This window comes from Pelodiscus sinensis, chromosome 1 (assembly GCF_049634645.1).
Source record: "Pelodiscus sinensis isolate JC-2024 chromosome 1, ASM4963464v1, whole genome shotgun sequence".
NCBI classification, from domain to species: Eukaryota; Metazoa; Chordata; order Testudines; family Trionychidae; genus Pelodiscus; species Pelodiscus sinensis.
The window spans coordinates 182,352,383-182,373,618 of NC_134711.1; the positions used below are offsets into that span (position 1 = coordinate 182,352,383).

Consider the following 21,236-nt stretch of genomic DNA (forward strand, 5'->3'; position numbering starts at 1 on the left):
GCCTTTCTGTATGTCCATTTATATAGGTAATCAGACAATGAGGAAATGAGATGTAGCTATCTAAGGCCTAATGGGTAAGGGCAGTAATTTTGGAGAGGAGACACTGTTTTTTTATATGTAACAAAATGCTTTAAGTGTAAAACCATGTCCACTGCTTCCATAATTCATTATATCTGTTACTATTTCTTAATCTTTTAAAGAAATGGTTGAGAATGATAAAGTTTCATCTGTTCAGATGCTCACTCAGAATTTTTTTTTTTCAGAGACTTGAAGATAGAAAATCTGTTGCTAGATGAAGACAACAATATCAAACTTATTGGTATGAAACCCTTTTAGCAATTCCAATAGTTGAAACCTGTGCAGTTGTATAAAGGGAATGTTTGAGTCTTCATCACCATTTTCCATGTGACAACACATAATGGTGTTACAGAGAGATGCTAAGAGAGTGCAAATAGCATCCAAGCTGTTGCTGAAAGCACACTGTGAAAAATGTTCCAGTGAATTCAAGATTTATTTATTAAATGCCCAATCCTGCAGCCTTGGCATAGGCAAAGCTCCTATTGAAATCAATGGGAGCATTGCCAGAGTAAGGGTTGCAGAAGTGACCCCACAAAAAAATAACTTGTTTTACACCATTAATTCCATATTTATTAAGTGCTTGATTCTGCCCCCAATCCACATACTTCTGCTGAAGTTGGCAGGAGCTGTGCACACACACAACAGCTGGCAACATTTGGTCATCTGTTTATATACAGTAAACTCATTTCCAACATCAGATGAGAAATTGATTTAGAAGTGTGTTTAAAAAAATAAAATCAACAATGGACTCCTGATTGTATTAAGGTACCCATTGTATGCAGTGCTCAATTCATTCAAGTTCTACAGACATTGTAAATTAATCATCTCTGAATATATTTGTCTCTCACTGCCTGTGTATAATTCCCATTAATGTTAATGTGGGCATTGAAAGGAAAATATGCCCCTTATTAAAGAACATCTGTTTTATATTTATTTCCATGCCTACACATTTGCCATCCGCAGTGTCTTGGTTGCCTACTTAGAGACTAGAATGCTTTCTTTTTACTCTTTCTTTGATGGAGAGATTTCATCATCTCCTACCTGACTACACTTAAGTCAAAAGGCGAGCCAGTTCATCTGCATGAACAATACACAGCTCTGTGCAAACAAGAAGGGATTGCTAATGTATTTTAAAATATCCAAAATCCACTTAGGAATTTGGTGTTTTGAAAAATGCCCATGACTTTTTAGTCATTACATTGTAGTGAATCAAGTAACTCTGGAAAGATAATAGCAAAACAAAATGTTGCATTGCCTGAATTGCAGGTTAAGAGGATATTGATATTTTACCATGATTCATTCATCAGTAATGATGGATAGCACCCATTATCTCAATTTAGCAGTGAAGTGAGACCAGATGGTTTGTAGCACTGTAATGAGAACATTTGATGGATTTAAAGAATTTCTATAACTTTCTTGTTATTCGGCGTTTGATTATCCAACAGTACATATATTTGACATCCAAATACAGACAGTCAGATGATTCATATACAATACAAAACTGGTATGCCAAAACAAAAGAAAAAGTTTCCAAACTGTTTCCACAGTCTTGGTTGCTTCAGTAAGGTCTCTTCAAAGTGGGTGGTGTGGGAAGGATAAGGAAGGAGATGTTTAGATCTTTCTTAGACTTGCTAGCATTAAAATAAATTGTCCTCTAGTCCTCCCAAATGACAGCATTTTAACAGTAGCAGATTGTTCTCAGTATGTGTTTTTTAAAACAAGTCAATTAAACCTTATTGTCCAACTCTATGTTATAGAACATAAACTTTTTATTAGACTAATAGTTTATTAGACTAATAGTTTTAGACTAAAAGTACAAGCAGATTTGCCGTCAATCCAAACAGCTACATTATATCAGAAATCAGCTGAAACCCATTGTTGCAGAGTCTCCCATTCTTTAAGGAAACCCTCAGATTTAATTAACTTGAGGTCACAGTTTGATGAAGCAATCCAAAACAGATATCCACCAACTTATTGGCCAGCGCATCTCACATGAACAGTTTTTTATGTGACACCTGTAGTGACTGATCCTGATATCTTGGCAATCACTTGTATCCCCTCTCCCCTCCCCCCCGAATAGTCCAGCAAGGGCATCCACAGTCAGGCTGTTGAATCTCTTAGGTGGAGACATATGTCTCTTGCTCTTGATGAGGGTATTTCCAGGCCACAGGGCCACCTGCCCATAAAAGCTCATCACCTAATAAACCATCTTGTTAGTCTTTAAAGTGCCACATATTTCTGTCTTTTGTTCCAGCAAAGTCAGGCACCCAATCCAGCCTGCTTAACTTTACTCTTCAGAGACAAGACACAGTGCAATTGCCACATGTAGTTACTACACAGCTCTTTCTAATTGAGCACATTTACTCTCAAGGTAAAAGCACTGCAGAAACAGGGGTTAAAAACAGTAAAAGAACCCATACACATACTAATAAGCTTACTAGAGATCATCTCCTCCCTCCAACAAGGGCTTTGGTTGGTGAACAGAACAGTCCTTCAGACCTTACTCGGGGGTTTTCCTGTGGTTATCCGTTCATAACGTCTTTTAACCAGAACAAGCCCTTCCATGATTGTGTGTCCTTTCTGTCCTTTGGGTCTTTAGATCCTGAGAATAGGTGATTTGTAGACAAAGGTCCCATCCCGATGGCGAAACCCAAAAGATCAAGTCAGGAGGTGGGCATTTCCATTTCCCTCTTCCCAAGTATTTTCCCCGAAACCTACTCAACTAACAGCCCATTCTTGACTTAACCCTCTGAAGGTTAGGATTAGCCCTGTGTCCTAGACAAATTACGTGCAATCCCCACTAAAACAAAAATATTCTTAATACAATGAGTTCCTAATACGTGAACTTAATTCCGTAAGGTTTGGTGAGGATTTTGCAGGAAATTGGCATATTGTCTCAGCACATAGACTAGTGTTTCTGAAAATTGCGTTCTGAAACCCTTATGGCAGTGGTCCACAGACCCACTATGACTAAGACTTCTAGAAGGATCCACATCTGCATTTAAAATGTTTTAGGGGTCCACAAATGGAAAAAAAGGTTGAGACCCACTGCCTTATAGTTTTGATTTATCATTCTACTGGAGCTACATTTGGGCAGAACAGAAAAGGGGATCACAGGAACCCCATCCCTGGAGCAGCTTAGGGTCCAGTGGTAGCTCTAACTTATACCAAGTTGAGCATTGAATGAAGTGGAGATCTGTGCTATGTGTCCTCCTGCCCCTGCATTTCCTTTAAAGGGGACAACTGGCAGCAGAGCTTTTTCTGTCAGCCTTCTGCGAGCAGAGAACTATTCAAGAGAAACTCTCCACCGGGTATCTTTGGCTGGTTTAAGGCTGACTTATGCTGCTTGTGCAGCACAGAATGGCCTCAGGGGACCAGAGACTCTGTCCCTCCCTGTCTCTCTGCACACTTTCTTGTTTATATGATATATGATAATGGAATATGTTGTATCTTCATACCCCTGAAAGGTCTCTCAGCAGAGGCTGTCATTGTACGGATGCCCCCTGCAAGGCTTCTGAGTGGCAAAAAGTGTGATTTCGAGAATGAAGGGCTCCTTTCTATGCATGAGTATGCATTGATCTCCTGCTGCTAAGATAACCTGTGGGTTAAGATAAGATCTGTGGGTTATGGACTGCAGTCTGATGTGGAATAGGGCTGGGGGAATTCAGTTCCCATTGGAATGAATGAGTAAACAGGAACTTTCGTTGCTCTCCAGTTAACCACAACATTTTTTTTTTTTTTACTTTGACCAGCATAAGAGTTGCATTACGTACTAGGTGCCCAGTGTGTTTGGCTTTATACGAAACACAGACAAAGACAGTCCCTGCCCCAAGGGACTTAATACAGTTTATCTCTGTAACAGAACACCTCTGCTTATCCATGCATACAAATGGGAGCTTAATTCCTGGAGTCCTGTTCTCCGTCTTGACTGCCAAAATGATGGTTTCCCACTGTGTTGGTTCTTTTTTGCGACATATTAAGATGATTTAAAATAAGTGTTTAGTGCTTTGTGTTAGATACATTGGTTACATTGTTATATGTATTCCTTTTATTGCATTAAGTGTCTCCCCATTCCGCTGCCTGCTAAGACTCAGATCTGAGAGCACATCAGGATTTTTGAGGTCTTTGTGAAACAATGTGCTTCTCTGTATCCAGCAGCCCTTGATCACAGGTATCTGATAAAGACACAATCATACTGCTAGTCCTGGGTCTTTGGGCATTTTTGAGAGCACAGCTTGGAATTTGGTTCAAGAAATAATGGGCCAAAAGCAGCTCTGGTGTAAGTGGATACAACTCCCTTGAAGTTACTGCAGCTCTGCCTGCTTGCACAAGGGCTGAATTTAACCCATAATTTCTTATATTCAATGTCTGAGAATACTAGCAGCCCTGTTATTCAGTAACATTCCCATTACTGTAACACTCCTAGTTTAATCAGTAGCCTATATGCTTAGCTCAAGATTGTGTTCCTGAAGGTGTTACAACATAGAAGTGCGGTGTGATGGTTCCCTGGATGAGCATTAACAAGAAGAGTGAGGGAGTTTCCATGTCATAATATTTACTTTAAGGAACCAATCATGGTCTTTGATCTTAATTTTGCAATCAGCAAAAAAGTTACAAAGGATACTGAATAAAGGTAATATCAGCATTATGATTATCAGTGTGAGTGCCGATAACATTCTCTTATTAAGTTCAAAAGTAAATATTTGTTTAAAAGCACATTGTAGGTACTACCAGTATTTTAACAAAGAGCTTCTTCAGAAACGTTCCCCTTTAGTCTGTGATAAAATCCCTGTCCAACACAGTCCTCTGGGTAGTGCAAAGAAAGGAGAAGTGAAAAACCAGGGAATCTATTCCTTTGTTTTCTGCAAAGAAAGTGCTTTTGTTTCAGTAAGCCCAGCAAAGGAAGGAGACCAAGTCACTGTGCAAACCGATTTTATGTTTAATAAACTCCCTGGACATGTTTATGGTTTAAACAAATGTAGTGGTTCAAATCTGAAGGCGGTGTATCTTGTCACAGCTCTTGTGACTGTAGTGGAGTGTTGCTGATTTACGCCTGCTGAGAATCTGACTTAAGTACTTTGTCAGTAAAGCACAATGTGAAAGTTGTGAAATCTGAAAGGACAGGTTAGTGGTAGGGGCTAAGGCAGAATGCTTCCTAGAAATTTGTTAACTATCTTACATTTGATGTAATCTGGTCCAGTCCATGCACAAAACAGTAACAACAAGAAGAACATGCAGAAGTATTTGTATAAACTCCAGAGATAAGTGATCTCTGGCAGGGATGATTAATCAGTAGCCAGACAGAGTAGGATTCCATCAGACACAAGCAAATAGTCCTAACTCTTCCTTCAGTTTTAACAATATGCTCCTGCAGACTCCCTCCAGCACATTTTGTATGCTCAAATGTAGCACAGTGTACATGCATTTTCTGCTTTCCTTGCTCTCAAATAGTCAGGCAAGTGGAAAGTATTCATATGCATGCACTTAGACACTTCAGCTCAAATAGTAACCTTTATAACTTTTATTTTTCCTAGACATCATTTAGCTTTTCTGTCTAAAATTGATTTCATTTAATCACTCTGACATCCATATGTGTTATATGTATTCTGGGAATTTATAAGAAGCTTGAATCAAATGAAAACACCTTAATGTAAATGGAAACTTTACATGGATACATCAGGCATTGCTGAAAGCTTCAAATATGTTACTTCAACCAAAGGAAAAAAATCTAAACAAAAAACACTGAAATTTGTTTTCCTCCTTTATTTTCCACATTTGCCATTTTGGAGTAAGAGCGCTGACTCTGCAGCCTTGTGTTTTTATATTACCATGACAGTTCTAAAAAGCAAAACCTCTTGTTAAGGTTGTTGATTCATTTACATGGTTTAGTAGCTGTAACATGTAGACTTTGCTTTTTAGGGACATTTTGCAATAATATAAAATATTTGGCAATTTTAAGATCATCCTCTGCCCTATACACAGTCACACTCAAGCCAAATTCTGCTCTTTGCTGTATTCATGCAACACTCATTGAAATCAAGTGATCATAAGTGTGCATCTGACAACAGAAGTATCCTAAGTTTTGTTTGTCCAGTGAATTAAAAACATACTTGACAAAAGCTTCTATTTTTTCAATCTATAACAGTAGCAAACTCTTGGAATTTTTTTTCATGTTGATTTATTATGGCAGTAGATTGCATGTGTCTTTAAGAAAACTATAGCTGTTTAATGTTTCAGTGCATTTGTGTATGTATTTATTATTTATTTTATTTTCACAGACTTTGGCTTGAGCAACTGTGCAGGTATCATGGGTTACTCTGATCCATTCAGCACACAATGTGGCAGCCCCGCCTATGCAGCACCAGAACTTCTTGCAAGGAAAAAATATGGTCCCAAAATAGACGTTTGGTCCATGTGAGTTATTTAGCTTGTAACAGCTAATTTCTTATTTTTATTTTTTTTTACCATAGCTCATAGACATTAAAGCGTTTGGTTACTGTGATCAATCAAACTTTCTAGGAGTGGCATGGCCCACTGCATTATGGCACGGGGGGAAGCCTGGATTAGAAAATCGGACTTGCATTATTTAGATTTGGAGGAGCTGAAAATGTGCTAAGAATTTTACAAATACAGAGGAAGGTATGGTTTCTACACGGAAGGGCATAGAATCTACTGTATGTAGATTCCTTTTATACCGAAGGCTCTCCAAACTCTTCCACTAAATTTCTATACTATATATAGTCAGCTCTGGCATGAAGGCTGGAAGCTACCCAGTCCACTGTATAAAGTAAAAAGAGAATTTTGATCCAGTCATATCTTTTGACAACTAACCACTTTTTAGAGCTTTACGTATTGGAGCCTAACTTATAGTCTCTGGTCTGAGGAGATCCAGAGCTAAACTATCATGCAGCCACTTAATATCTCACTCCTGCTGAGGTACATCCGTCCACATCAGGGATGTCGTTACCAGCATTGTGGAATGCAGGCGCTCTTACTGTGACTGGAATGCAGACACTTAGAAAGCTTCCATTCTCTTAAACCATAACCCTTACCAGCAAAAATATTCTATGCTAATTTTTTTTTTATTTAAGAACAAATATAATTAGCTCCTAGGCTTTCCTGTATCTGACCACATTATTGCTATGGAGTATAACACCTTTATAATACACTGACTTCATTTCTGTGCTTTGCACATAAGTTATTTAGACTTTGCAGTGCTGTAACTTTCTGGCTCAGGGTGTGAAACTCCTTCCTTCCCCTCAGAACAGCAAGTTACAGAGATGTAAAGCACCAGTGCAGCTATAGTATTGGGAGCGTGACTTCCAGTGCTATTAACTATTCCTCTCATGAAGGTGGTTTACAAGGAGCATTGGGAGATCTCTCTTCCAGAGGTCATGGTGTGACCACACTTTCAGTTTACAGTGCTGCTGCTTTAAACTGTTGAGTGTAGACAAAGCTTAAGAGAGCCAGCAAAATGTAAATTCTCAAAGATAAGTCAGTTTAAAGGATCTTTTAGGAGTAAGGAGAAATAGAAGAAACATAACCGAGTTTTCATCAGTAAACCAAGTTTTGGGGAATGAATACCAAGAATTGTTCAGCTCTTGTTATATAGCTGCTTTTATGGGCTTGATCCAAAGTCTACCGGAGTCAATGGGAGTCTTTCCACTGGCAGCATTCTGGATCGGGACCTTTATGTGAACCTCCCACTGACATCAGTGGGCATGCCACATGCAGAGCAGCGGTAGTGCAAAAGTTCTACAGACCCCAGAGAAATGAAAGTTGCACATTATTTTTACATACTAAGTCTATGCTTTTCTGCATGCCTTGCCACACTCCTTATGTAAACCTTTAGTTCCTTAATTGTTTCTTCTCTGCTTTTCTTTTCAGTGGAGTGAATATGTATGCAATGTTGACTGGGACTTTACCTTTCACTGTGGAGCCATTCAGTCTGAGAGCTTTGTACCAGAAAATGGTGGACAAAGAAATGAATCCCTTCCCTGCCCAACTCTCCACAGGTAAGCAACACAGCATCCCCAACTCTTATCACGTTCATTCAGGAAGAACCATTACATTTAATGGTGGACTTCAAGATTTTGCAATAGCATAACGTGTTAACTATGGAAGAATGTAGGTCTTTTTTTCATGATAGTTTAAGAAAGACCTGCATATGTCACAATACCATAAAGCTTTGTTTTTTGAACACAAGATAGGGAGGGACAATGTAGTAATGAATCTGAAGTATGAGCATGCTCCAGTATTCTGAAGGGGAATGTATGGTGTTCTTGTTTTGCCTCGTGTGTTTCCTTGTCTATTTTTCATTTGGAAATGATTCAGCTGAATTATCTTACAAGATTATTATTAATTATAGGATGATGATTATTAATAATAATTGTTCCCATAATACACCCTGACATTTGCAACGGAATCATTGCTGAACTTCAATACAAATTGTGTCAGCATGTGTCAAAAACCCTGGGGTTTTTTCATTTAGGTTTTATTTGCCTGGTCAGAGTTTGGTCTTTCTTCTAATTCTCAAAACACAAATGTATTTTAAAACAAATTAAATTTTTTCAACCTTCTGTGACAGAGAGTTCCACAATCTAAATATGCCATGAAAAAATATTTCATTTTTATCAGTTCTGCGTTAATAGCCTTCAAATTTCATTGAATGTTCCCCTTGTTCTTGAGATATCAGAGAGGAGGAGCAGGTGCTCCTGACCTGCCTTCTCTGTATCAGTTATCATTTTATATATTTTTTATCAGGAACTGTCCATATTTGCTAGTCAAGGGACAAAGTGGAGGACGGAGGGAGTTGCTCGATGTGGGAATGTTATGGTGGGGGTTGGGAATGTTGCGTTGTAAATTGTGGGATCAGCACTCTGTTTGTGGGAGTTAGGATAGTTAAGGCTCAGTAGGGAGAAACATGACAGTACTGAGGGGAGGAGGTAGTACTGGATTGTTACTGGGTAGCGGGTGGAGTGTAGGGATGTGCAGTTGGGGAATCCTGAGTGGGGATCAGTTGTTGATCAGGCATTGGTGTCTGATGCTGCAGCCTGGAAAGAGGGACTATGGAATGTGTGCAGTTATTGGAGGGACTCAGAAGATGGAAAATGGTGACTGGGACAGGAAAATGGTGAACAGTGCCTCCTACAGGTGTTTACATGAATTTCACTTAGGCTTGGTCTGCACTAGGAAATTAGGTCAGTATCACTGCATTGTTCAGGCATGTGAAAAATCTACACTTCTCAGGGAGGTAAACTACCTACCTCCATGGGAGAATTCCTCCCATCAGGACAGATAGTGTCTTCATGGAAGCACTACATCAGTGCAGCTGTATCATTTCAGTTGTAGACAAATCCTTACTTCCCATTCATAATAGAAATCTCTGTCTATATTCAAAAAAACAGTGACATCATGACATCACTGCCTCCTGCCTGCCTCCTCCCTCCCTGCTTCCTTCTCCCCAGTGCTCAGGAGAGAGAGCTGGGTCTGGTGCACCATGGCCTCAGGCCCCCTCCTCCCCCACCAGCAGCCAGGAGGAGAGAGCCAGGGCTGATGCAGCCTCGGGCCAGCCCCCCTCACCCTGGCAGCCAGGGGAAGAGCTGGGGCTGCCTACCCCCAGAGAGAGGGGGGTTGACGAGCATAGCGAGCAGAGGGAGTGCAGCCCCCTAATTTATTGTAAAATTGTTTTTCTCCCATAGAGATTTCTGTGCACCTAAAAGAGCCCCAAGAATCCCTCTAGTTATTGTACGTTTGCAGAAGTGGTAAACATTATTGCTGGTATTTACTATTAAATCCCTTCCATCCAGGCTTTCCTGGCCCTGAATCCCAGCCTCTGTCTTCTGACTTAGGGAAACTAAAGAAGGCTCCCTTTAGAGTATGTCAGCATTGCTCCTTGGTCATCTGGTACCTGCATGAGGCAATCCTTTTCTACTGGAAATTTATGTGCTAGTGTTTTATGAGTGACCTGGGATGCTCCAAGGCTCAGTAGATATCTGGTACAATCAGAGCCTTTGCTATTTCCATTCCAGAGTCTTCCTGGTAGTATTGTGTTGCAACAAATTGCTATTTTTATATCCTAGTCCACTTTCTAAAGCTCCAATGGATAAGTTGTATTGTAAGTAAGATTATAATTACTGCTTCATATTGTACTCAATGAGGTCCCAAATCTTGATCCTCTTGAAGACAAAGGCAAACTCTTAGGCTATGTCTATACTTGCGGCTTCTTGTGCGAGTAATATGCAAATGAGGCTAAGTAATAGGTGTAACAGCATTGCGCAAGAGGGTTTTTTTGCGCAAGAAGGGGCAGTGTAGACACTCCTTCTTGTGCAAGAGCCTCTTCTGAAAAAAACGATGGCTCGTTAGGTATGCAAATGAGGCTCAGCAATATTCCACGCTTAGCCTCATTTGCATATTACTCACGCAAGAAGCCGCGAGTGTAGACATAGCCTTAGGGTGTGTCTACACAGCAGCGTTATTCCTAAATAACAACGCGAGCATCTACACAGCAATTCTGTTATTTCTAAATAAATTCAAAATAATGGATAGCTTATTCCGATTTCTGTAAATCTCATTCCACGAAGAATAACACCTATTCTGAAATAGCTATTTTGAAATAGCTGTAGTATGGACACTCCACTGCTGCTACTTTGAAATAGTTCCTCCCCAAAGCCATTCAAAGTAATTACTCCTTAATACTTCATGGGGCTCTAAATCAAGGAAGCACGTCCACATTAGGGTAGCCTGGCATGGACTAATTTTGAGGTTTCCCTGCAGTGTAGACACACTATTTTGAAATAAGCTATTTTGGAGTATTTCTTCCAGAATAGCTTATTCTGAAATAAGTGTAGAGTGTAGACGTACCCTTATTGACCTCAGGATTTGGTAGTAATGTAACGCCAACAGGCAGAACCGATTGTGTGACCTCTGCAGCTTAGTGCATGAGCCTCTATCTACTGCTTGAGCTAAAAGGCCACTCTGCTCTCAGCTAGAGCAACATCAGTCTTTCTCTCTGTACGTAGTCTAAGTGCCACTACATGGGACATGAACTACACCCAGTAAGGTATGTGGTTTACACAAATACTGTACACACCTAGTATTCAGAGAGGTTTCCGCCATTGCAGGTCTATTTCTTACCGGGTAGTTTCTAGTGTTCTCGGACTAGGGGGCTTTGTCTATTACTCATTTTTATTGTAAAGATTAGAATTCTTCCAAAAAATGCATCTTTGTGTAATTTGTAGCTATCTGATATTATGCACTACAGCAAAAGTAACATTTTATGTATCCAGTGGGAGTTACAGTAGTTACTGTGAGCTTTCAGAGAAAGAAGATTAATGGAACAGACTTAAAGCTGTTAGCCTTTACCCTACTGAACATAAAAGTATGCCTCAGTTCTTGATTTAAGGCAGTGGACTTGCACATTCACTGGTTTGGCAAACTGTGATTTAAGATGACATTTGTTCTTGTCACTTTTAGGCCTTGGGTCAATAGGCAACAGCTATTCTTTTCCTCTGCTTGGCAAATTTTTGCATTTGTTAACTCTTTAGGTAGACCACCCTTTTCTTTTAGCCGTGTAACTGTTTACTGTATTTTTCTGATACATATAGAGGTTTGAGGAGAAATTATTTGCAGAAAATTCTTTAACTGTGCAGCATATGCTGTGTCAGTATATAATTTCACAAAGTCAGTTACCTCAAACAAGTAGCCACTCAAAGGAATAACAAATCTTCTACCCAAAGGTGAAAATTTTCAGTGACCCTGAGCACTCAAACCAACTATATGGAAACCATGGGCCAGAATTTGAAGTTGATGTTCAATGTTCCTTCTAAAAGTAACAGAGAAATAGCCTTGTTAGTCTGATCTTGGTAAAACAAAAACAAAAAAGTCATGTAGCACTTTAAAGGCTAACAAGATGGTTTATTAGGTGATGAGCTTTTGTGGGGCAGACCCACTTCTTCAGATAAAAAATGGCTTGAATAGATTATGCAAATGAAGTGTGACAAAATGCTAATCAGCGCTTCATTTGCATACTCTCTGCTGGCAAAAGCTGGCAGTGTAGACGTAGTCTTGGGGAGCCAGAAAGTGTTCAGGAGGAGCCCATAAGTGTTTGGGACAAAAACTGAATTGCTATGCCCATTTTTGTTTTTTTAGTTAAGAGACTATTAAACTTACCTTAAAAAATCGCCTGTGTTTTAGCTAAGGGGTTCTGCTTCTTATGCTATTGCTGCTCCCAGTGCTAGGAATCTCTCTCTTTGTACATTTATAATACAGTTGGGACTGAGCATTGCAGTCTGGGTAGACAGGCTCAGGCAAACTCAAGCTGGCACACTAACGGTATGTCTAGACTACATGCCTCTGGCGACAGAGGCATGTAGATTAGGCTACCCGGCATAGACAAAGAAGCAGGGATTTTAATAATCCCCTCTTCATTAAAATAAACATGGCCGCCGCGCTGTGCCGACGATCAGCTGATCTGGATCAGTCGGCTGGGGAAGCCTTTGCTGACCAATCCCTTATGCCTCGTGAAATGTGCTACATGACTTGTCGCCAGAGGCATGTAGTCTAGACATACCATAAAAATGACAGTGTGGACATTGTGGCCTACGTGGCATCTCGGGCTAGCACTTTACACTCAGGTCTACGGGATCAGGGGGCTTGGAATTGGGTGGCTAACCTGAGCGACTGTCCATGCTGCAACATCCATCCATGTTGCTATTTTTAGCATGCTCGCTCGAGTGGCATTAGCACAAGTCTGCCTGCCGGGGCTGGGAGGTACAATCCCAGCTGCAGTATAGACATACCCTCTGTGCCCTTCTGTACTGCAGCAGGACTTCTTCAGAGAGACTTCCCATTGGAAGACTCCCATCAGCTGGAAGTCTTGCAGATGAAAGCCCACAACTGGAGCAGAGGGCAAAGAGAGGCCAAGAGCATCAGCACTAGTGCATAGGGATTGGGGGCTCAGGTAGAGACAAGTGCATCTCGTCTTTACAGTGGAATGATTTTTGCCACAAGCGAAGCCTGTCCATCACAGCCGTTGGGCTGAAGAGGAAGCTGAATGGATTTGTTGTTCTCGATAACAGAGAATTCTTTACCTAAGAAACGTGACGTGTGGCTTGTAGGGTGCCCATGGAACTGCCATAATATCAAGTTCCAAAAGATTTAAGGACTTGTTTAAAGTTCTTCCCTACTATTCCTGGAACATTATTATATGAAAATATGGAAAAGTCAGGAGAGATCTGAGCTAAAACAGCACATTAGCTAATGATTTATGAAGATAGAAATAACAAAAATGCAGTTCACGTATAGGTGACCTGGTAACTGCATAATCATATTTTTCTCTGTTCTACCAAATGTAAACTTCATGGCTGTAGGCCTGTCTTAAACTGGATAGTCTCTCAGGGCCCTGTCCAGCAGATTACTTGGATTCTGTAGGATGTTGAACGCAAAGATTCCTCAAGTCGGTAGGGCTCATCACGTATAGAATTTAGTCCTGATTTATATCAGACCACTCTCCCTTCCTTGTGCCACGAATCCACAGGGTTTGTGCTATGCCTCAGCTTTTAAACAGTCTCCCTTCAATGTGCTAGATCCTGAAATGGGGTTGGGGCACTGTTGCTTATGTGTAGGCCACATGGCCTCAATGGCTCTTAGGCTACGGCTAGACTGTGGCGGGGAGGAGGGAGAGGTTCGGGATACCGTAGATATCCTGAAAAAACTCCGCTGCATCCATGGAACGCGTTTGCTCTTCCGCTTTTTTTTGCGGAAGAGCAAATGCGCTCTTTCGGAAGACTCTGAATTCCTCATTCTACGAGAAAGAAGGGGGCTTCCTAAAGAGGGGGGAGTTTCTGACATTTGACCCACTCTAGACAGGCCAAATGTTTGAAAAGCCTCTTCTGACAAAAGAATTGGAAAAAGGTACGCAAAATGCAGAGCGCATTTAATGTACCATTTTCTGACAAAAACTTGTAGTCTAGCTGTACCCTAAGACTTAGCCACTGGGCTCCAACACTTTCTCTTTTCACTGTGAGCTCTTCCCAGCAAGTCCACCTGGAATAGATTCCTGTCCAGAGGCTTTCCCTTCTTCAGGGATCAAAGCACCCCTGTCAGTGACATCACACAGCTTTTTCAAAACAGTAGGGTTTATCAGTCAACAGGAATGCAGCATGGGGAAGTCCTTGGGCTGTCATAGAAAAGCAAAGGTTAAAACTATAGCCGGCCCAGTGCTCCCTTGAGCCACCCTGCTATAGTAACCATCAAGATTTCTTTTCTCTGTCTTTGTCCCTTCTCTCGCAGTCCCAGGTGAGAGCTTCCTGGGTCTCTGATCACTCAGCACTTAACACCGCCATCTGACATCTTTTGAAACAATCCCCTTTTGGAACAATGACCTGGAGAGCCCTGCTGAGGTCACATCTTCCACCTTCTGGAGCTTCCTGCCCTTAGGTGCCAGTTGTTCAGTAGCTGGGGTTCCTGTTTTCTTTCTGGATTCTTCATTAATATGGGTTGGTTCTAGTCAGTTCTGAATGACTTATTGCTATCCTCCCAAATACCTCATGTCTCCTGCTCTGGCCCAGGAATATTTAAATTTCTACACCCACTCGGTAGCAATTCTAAGTCAGGAAAGTCCCTGGTAACCATGGTCATAAATATGACAGAAATTTCCCACTTCCATCAGACTTTATCTAGTGATCTGCTCTAGAACATAGCCACACATTTCCTCTTTCTGACCCCCACGTAGATCATTCTTCATGTTAACTTCCTGAGCTGAGCATGCTTAAAGGACCAATGATGTACTTAAGGAAGGGGCAGATAAGAGCACACTGCAGACTTTTAAATACAAGTGCACTTTATCTTTGGTTAACATTTATGCCCATTTCAGATTGTTACATTCTGTGCTAGAGAGCAAACATGCTGCTTTCCTTACGCCTGGGAGGGTACAGGAATAAAGAAGCTTATCTTTTATGTTTCTGGACCCAAAGATGCCTATTGATTACTGTGTAAATGGCTTTCCATGTAGAGCATTTCTGGATAAAAGTGAAGAGGCTATGTTGTTGCTGTTCTAGTTCAAAGATGGATTCAGTAGCGAAAGACAAAAAATGACATCAAACACATGGGAAGTATCTATGGAGTCAAGATTACAGGTCTACAAGCAAGAAGAGAGTACATTGTTTTTGGTATTTGCTGTGTAATTCATCCAGAATTCTTGGCAGCTCAGCACACTATTTTTTCCTTAATAGGTAGCCCTTGAATGCCAGCCAAATCATTACGTTTGGTGGCTTTTATGGTGCATACGATGTGTCTAATTTCTGTGTACGTGAGGCTGTCTGCAAGCATTTGCGTGATCCCATCTATAAAACCTTAACAAAAATCTCCAATATTAGGTTTCTGTGTCTGATCCATGAAGAATTGCAGAGGGCATATTTAAGTCCGTAGGATTGCACAAGCAGAAAGCAGGATTTGGCCAGGATGGTTTGGAGATTAAAATATAGAACTAGTCAAAACTGAGATAAGTTGCCAGCTCAGATACTGACTTCCTGTTTGCCATGGGTGAGACACGGTATCTCTCCTTATAACTAACCACCTCAGAGGCATAATGTCAATGAATGTTGTAAAGCACTTTATGAAAAACTCGAAAGGAATGGAGTCAAAACGTAAGCCCAGTTCTGCTCTAAGATACCCCCTTGCAATTCTGTTGCAGTCAATGGAAGTACAGGGGTTCACATCTGAAAACAGAAAGTTTAATAAGTTTACTGCTCTATTTTAATTGGGTCAAAGACCCCTATCATTGATTTTGGCAGGGATGTACCATTTTAAATGAGAAACAAATTTGGTCCCCTGGGCCTGATGCTGCAAGATACCTAGGACTGGCATTGTTTGGAGGCTATTAGGAGCTGAGGCTGCTGAGCCTCTCAAACAGAGCCATGAAGTTCTGTTTGGGATTGGACCTTGGGCCTCTAACATTCTGCTTCTGCTGAATTTCTGAAAGGATGTATAAGGTTAGGTTGTTTGAGAGGGAGTGTTTAAATAATGAAGAATCATTGCAACATCAAGGCCCTGATTCAGGAAAGCACTTAAAGGATGTGCTTAGGTTCCATTGAAATAAATAGGACTTAAGTATGTGCTTAAGTGTTTTACTGAATTGGGCCTGTGTTCTCTCATTATGTTTAATATCGGTCCAAATCTCTAGACAAGTAAAATTCCAGATGTCTTCAATGGGCATGTGTTCTTATCTATTACTGTTTGTCTCAGATAATGTGCTATTGAAATATGTTGCATAGGGAAGTGTCTAGATTAGATTTGTATCAAAGAGTCCCCTCCCCGCTTTCTAATATAAAATCAGATCAGTTCCATGTTGTGATCCTCCTGTTTAGAATAACATTATCTGACTAGGGTCAGGGTCTGTGTCTAATTTGGAAAAAATGCCTTTCATCATGCTGCAATTTTTTTCTGGAATCATGAAGGTTCCTGTCAAAGCACACAAATAATTTCCTTCTTGTCATTTATGACTCTATAAAACATTACTTATTTTACATATGGATTAACTTCTTATCAGATAATTTTCTTGGGGATGTTAGAGCACATCATAAAGAAAACCATTGCTTGCAGTATATTTTTGGTAAGGTTACTTACCATAGTAACTCAGTTGCTAAGTTAAGTTGTAAAGCATGTGACACAGCTATTGTCTTTTCTTAATATATCCACAGCGGCCATAAACTTTCTACAGGCTCTGCTAGAGCCAGATCCTGGAAAGAGACCAAACATCCAGCAAGCTTTAGCAAATCGTTGGCTTAATGAGAATTACCCTGGAAAAGCACCACATAATGTCACCTATCCAAACAGGTATTGTAATGAAGACAATACTTTAGAAATGTGAGAACACATTAAAACATTGGAGATTTGATCCTGCGTATCCTTACTCACAAAACAAAGTCCTATTGAACTTTCCTAGGAATACATATATTAGTAAGGGCTGCCTATGCTTATTTCAGGAGTGGGTCTGCAAAAAATGGGAGATGCTATAAGTTTTGAGAGAGTTCTTAGTTCAGAATTCAAAATTACTTCCTTAAATTAGCAGAGGGATGTCATACTTCTTCATGGTGATCTAGGATCAAGACTTCATACTTATTTGACTCTTGGATATTCTCAGAATTAATGGATGCAGTGCATTGTATATCTGTCTTGGGCACCCCTTAGTTTGCCAGTGGAGTGATGATACTATGACACTGGAAGTTACTGCCTTTCTAAAACCCCAGCTCAGATTCTGTATGATAAACACAATATTATTATGGTAACTATTATGGAGAGGATCCGAATTATATGATCTTGCTTAGATGTCTTGCCTGAAACACCTCAACAGATACAGATATATGACCAGGTTCAGGTGGATGACAGATCTCATGGCTAAGTTTATATGCAGCCAGGAAAAAAAAGAATGCTATTTTTGGTACATTTAGAGCTAAATCCACCAAGGGACTTTGTTGCTTAAATGTCACTTTAGGCACCTAAATCCAATATTTATGTCCTCAAAACCCGGGCTGTGTATGCTGTCAGCATCTAACTTCCTGTGGCATCTAAATTTTGACCAGTTGAGCAAGCACAATGCCAGCTATGTTCTGACACTGCTAAACTGCTGCTGAGTCTGGCTCATGCCTCATCCATACTGGCTGAGACAGTAGGTATTTTCAAAGGCTGTCTGTCAGATTGGGCCTTACACAAAGCAATCAAAGGAGGAGGAGTTGGAGTGTGTCCCTCTCCTCTCCTCTTTGTGTTGTCCCTTGTGATGTATGTGTTTACCCAGGATGTGAGAACTCTGGATTCACATCTCTGCTCTGCCTTATATGGAATGGGGACTTGAACCCAGGTTTTTCCCCTCCCGGGTGAGCTTGAGTGTATTCGGGGGTGGGCGTCTCTCTTGCTTACTCTGTTCAATTTTTATACAATATACTTAAACATTCATTGGGCCAGACAGACTGAGAATGACTCTGTAGCTGAGTGGTTAGATCCCGGGAGCTATGAAACTCCAGTTCAGGCCTTTATTCCAGATTAGGCAGAGGGCAAGATTTGAACCTGGCTCTCTCACACTCTGTGTGAAGATTATAGGGGGCTGCTCCTTATTTTTGTGGAACAGACAGATCTTGTTTAGGCACCTAACTCCAGGAAAGGGATCGTGGATGACAATCCTAAGTGGAGATGGGCATATCCCACCAGCCCACCTATCTGCTTTGGAGGGGCTTAGGCCACATCCTTCTTCTCAGCATTTCCTACTGGATAGCTTATGCGGCCCAGCGTGGTAGCTTTTGTGAATCCCATTGTTAAGCGTATAACTCTCTGCATGCATTCTGTAGGAAGCCTGGGTCCTTACCTCCGGCCTGTGGATTCTTTTATGTGGCAGGACATGTAAACGTTAGGTGTTGTAATCATGAGTCTAAATCCCCTTTGTGGATGTACCCACTAGTCAACATGCAATAGCTTTTGTGCAATACACAATTCAGCACCAGCCATGGACTTATGCCCAGGGATTGCAAGCCTAGAATCACAAAGAGAAGAGCAGCTTCTAGTTCTTAAAATGTGGGAGGATAGAAATGGAGTGAGATTGAGGTCTTTTATCATGGAAAGGAAGTTCATAAGAGAGATCTGGTGAAACAATGAATCATTAGACTGGCATTCAGAGGAACACAGAGTTGTGGTGCAGGGAAAAGTGATTGGCTATATACATGCATGGAATATAAAAAAAGAATATAAGAATGGTTGGTTTACAAGGGATGTGGCAGAGAGTGAGATGAGTCATTGTCTCAGCATTCTTGTCCTGATACAAAGTCTAATTGAGCTAAAACAAAACACACACAGCAGATTTGAGGAATCCTGGTGCATTGGACTGTATTAAAGTATGGCACATATGAAAATTTTGTGTTAAAGAAAGGGAAAATAAGTGTAAACTGAATGAGTCATTATGCTAATTAAATCACTGTCATAATGAGTCTAATCAATCTACTAAACATGGCATCTGTTAGGCAAATGTAACTGAGAGCTGTGTGGGTAACTTAATACTCTCACTCCTAGTCTTATCACCACCAAAAACAACACAAAGGAAGGCTTGAAATTAATTTCACTTCAAACTCTTTTCTATTTGTAAATGCACTTATATATATTTTAAAATCTCTGGCATGCGCATAAAACCCAACGTCTAAGAGGGGGGAAGTATTCTGCATAGTCTAGTTTAAAAACATATCCCTTTGTTGAAGAAAAAAATAATCACCCTAACAATAAATATTACATTAGAACCTCAGAGTTAGGAACTGTCTGGTCAACTGCACATTTCATTTGGAAGCTGAAGTATGCAGTCAGGCAGCAGCAGAGACAAACAAACAAATAAGCAAATACAGTCATATGTAAAACATAAACTACTTAAAAAAAAGAAAAAGGAAAGCAGCATTTTAATTCTGCATAGGGAAGTTTCAATGCTGTATTAAGCCAATGTTCAGTTGTAAACTTTTGAAAGAACAACCCTAACTCTGAGATTCTGCTGTATGAACAAAATCAATTTTTTTCATCACTTGCCTGTTTGAAAAACGAGAAAATTAGACCTCTGTTTACTTTGACCCACATTTTGTGCTGACGTCAGTAGAGTTCCATAGGATTAAAGTCACATAGAGTATTGCCTTTCTACCTCTGGGCTATAGTGCCTTTTTGTTTTTAACTAGCTTAGGTTGCAGACTTAACCTATCTACAAGTTGCTATACTATAGTGTGATAAGAAAAAGCCCCTTGATTGTAAATGTTTAGGGCAGTATTTTGCTTTCATTTAAATTGGTGCAAATATGGAATAACACCATTAACGCCAACTTTGAAAGAGTTTCTCTGGATGCCTGCCAGAGTGTGTGAGCAGGATATACACTCATCCACCACTTAATCACCAAGAAATCTCCACTCTTGTCCCAACCGCTGTTTTTATGGAACTAACAAAAAGCAATGTGTTGTACTCATGCATACCCCATCTGTCTTTTTATGGGCATCACTAACTGCTCCTTACAGAGGGAGTTGGTAGAGGAACGGGTGGAAGCAGAATGTCAAACAGAGATAAAATAACAAAATAATTCTCCCTGCTTTCTTTTATTAAAGAAATTCTCTGAAGACAAACTATTATGTTATATTTTACAAAAATTTCAAACAACAATTGCCTGGGTTCTTTTTGCTATTCAGAAGACTGATTTACTTACCATACAATAGCAGATACAATTTGCCTATTGACATCTTTTAAAAAAGCCCCAAAGCAGTCCTTAGGTTCAAACTGAATTTTAATAAGCATATGAAAAAAGGCAAATATCTGCTAGTCAATATTTAGCAGACTAGATTTTGAATAATATATAGAGTCCTGGTTTGGCCAGCCCCATCTCATGGTAACAGACATTGAAAATAACAGTGCAGGGAGTGAGGTGGGAAATGATGAACATATTAAAAACAAGTCAGTTATTTTTTAAAAAGTAAGCACCCAGCAGTACTTAGTTAGGCACCTAAATAAAGGTTAAAATAGCTGTTAGGAGCAAGGAATATCTGTTTTTTAACAATTATTTCTGAAAATAATGGGAACAACTGGGTGCTGGGCACACCTGGAAGTCTGGCCAGTGCATTTAGAAGCCTAAATGAGCTCTTTGGAAATTTTGACCATACAGTGCACTCTTAAAGATGTTATAACTGCACAAAGCTACAGCACTCCATTCCTCAACTTAGAGAAATCCATTATTAAGAGCACATGCAGGCACACACAAATTTTATGTACAACTTACCTTTATAGAATGCTCTCCACCTACACTGCGGGACAAAGTCGAATTAAGATATGCAGCCTCAGCTACTTTAATTGCGTAGCTGAAGTTGGAAGTAGCTTAACTTAGCTTTTGGTGTTGTCTACACTGCAGGAAGTCAAAGGAAGAACACTCTTCCTCCGACTTCCCTTACTCCTCATGAAATAAGAGTTACTGGCATCAACAGGACAGGTTACTGGCATCGACATATCTCAATTCGAATTAGCTGTCTTAACTTGACCACTAATTCGGACCCTGGAAGATCGACAGTGGCAGCTTCAATCTTCCTCTTGGCTACTTCTAGACTGCCCCCTCTTGTGCAAGAGAATATGCAAATGAGGTGAAGCAGTGAATATTGCCATGC

At 40.3% G+C, this 21,236-nt stretch overlaps 1 protein-coding gene across 1 annotated transcript in view; it reads left to right on the plus strand.

The window, feature by feature from the left end:
• HUNK (hormonally up-regulated Neu-associated kinase) overlaps window positions 1–21,236 on the plus strand; it is an 89,902-nt gene that overhangs the window by 48,361 nt on the left and 20,305 nt on the right. Inside the window, exons 3-6 of the mRNA XM_075910712.1 lie at window positions 264–319; window positions 6,357–6,492; window positions 7,966–8,093; window positions 16,779–16,914. Coding sequence (XP_075766827.1) covers window positions 264–319; window positions 6,357–6,492; window positions 7,966–8,093; window positions 16,779–16,914 — 456 coding nt within the window. The remainder of the gene's footprint in view (window positions 1–263; window positions 320–6,356; window positions 6,493–7,965; window positions 8,094–16,778; window positions 16,915–21,236) is intronic.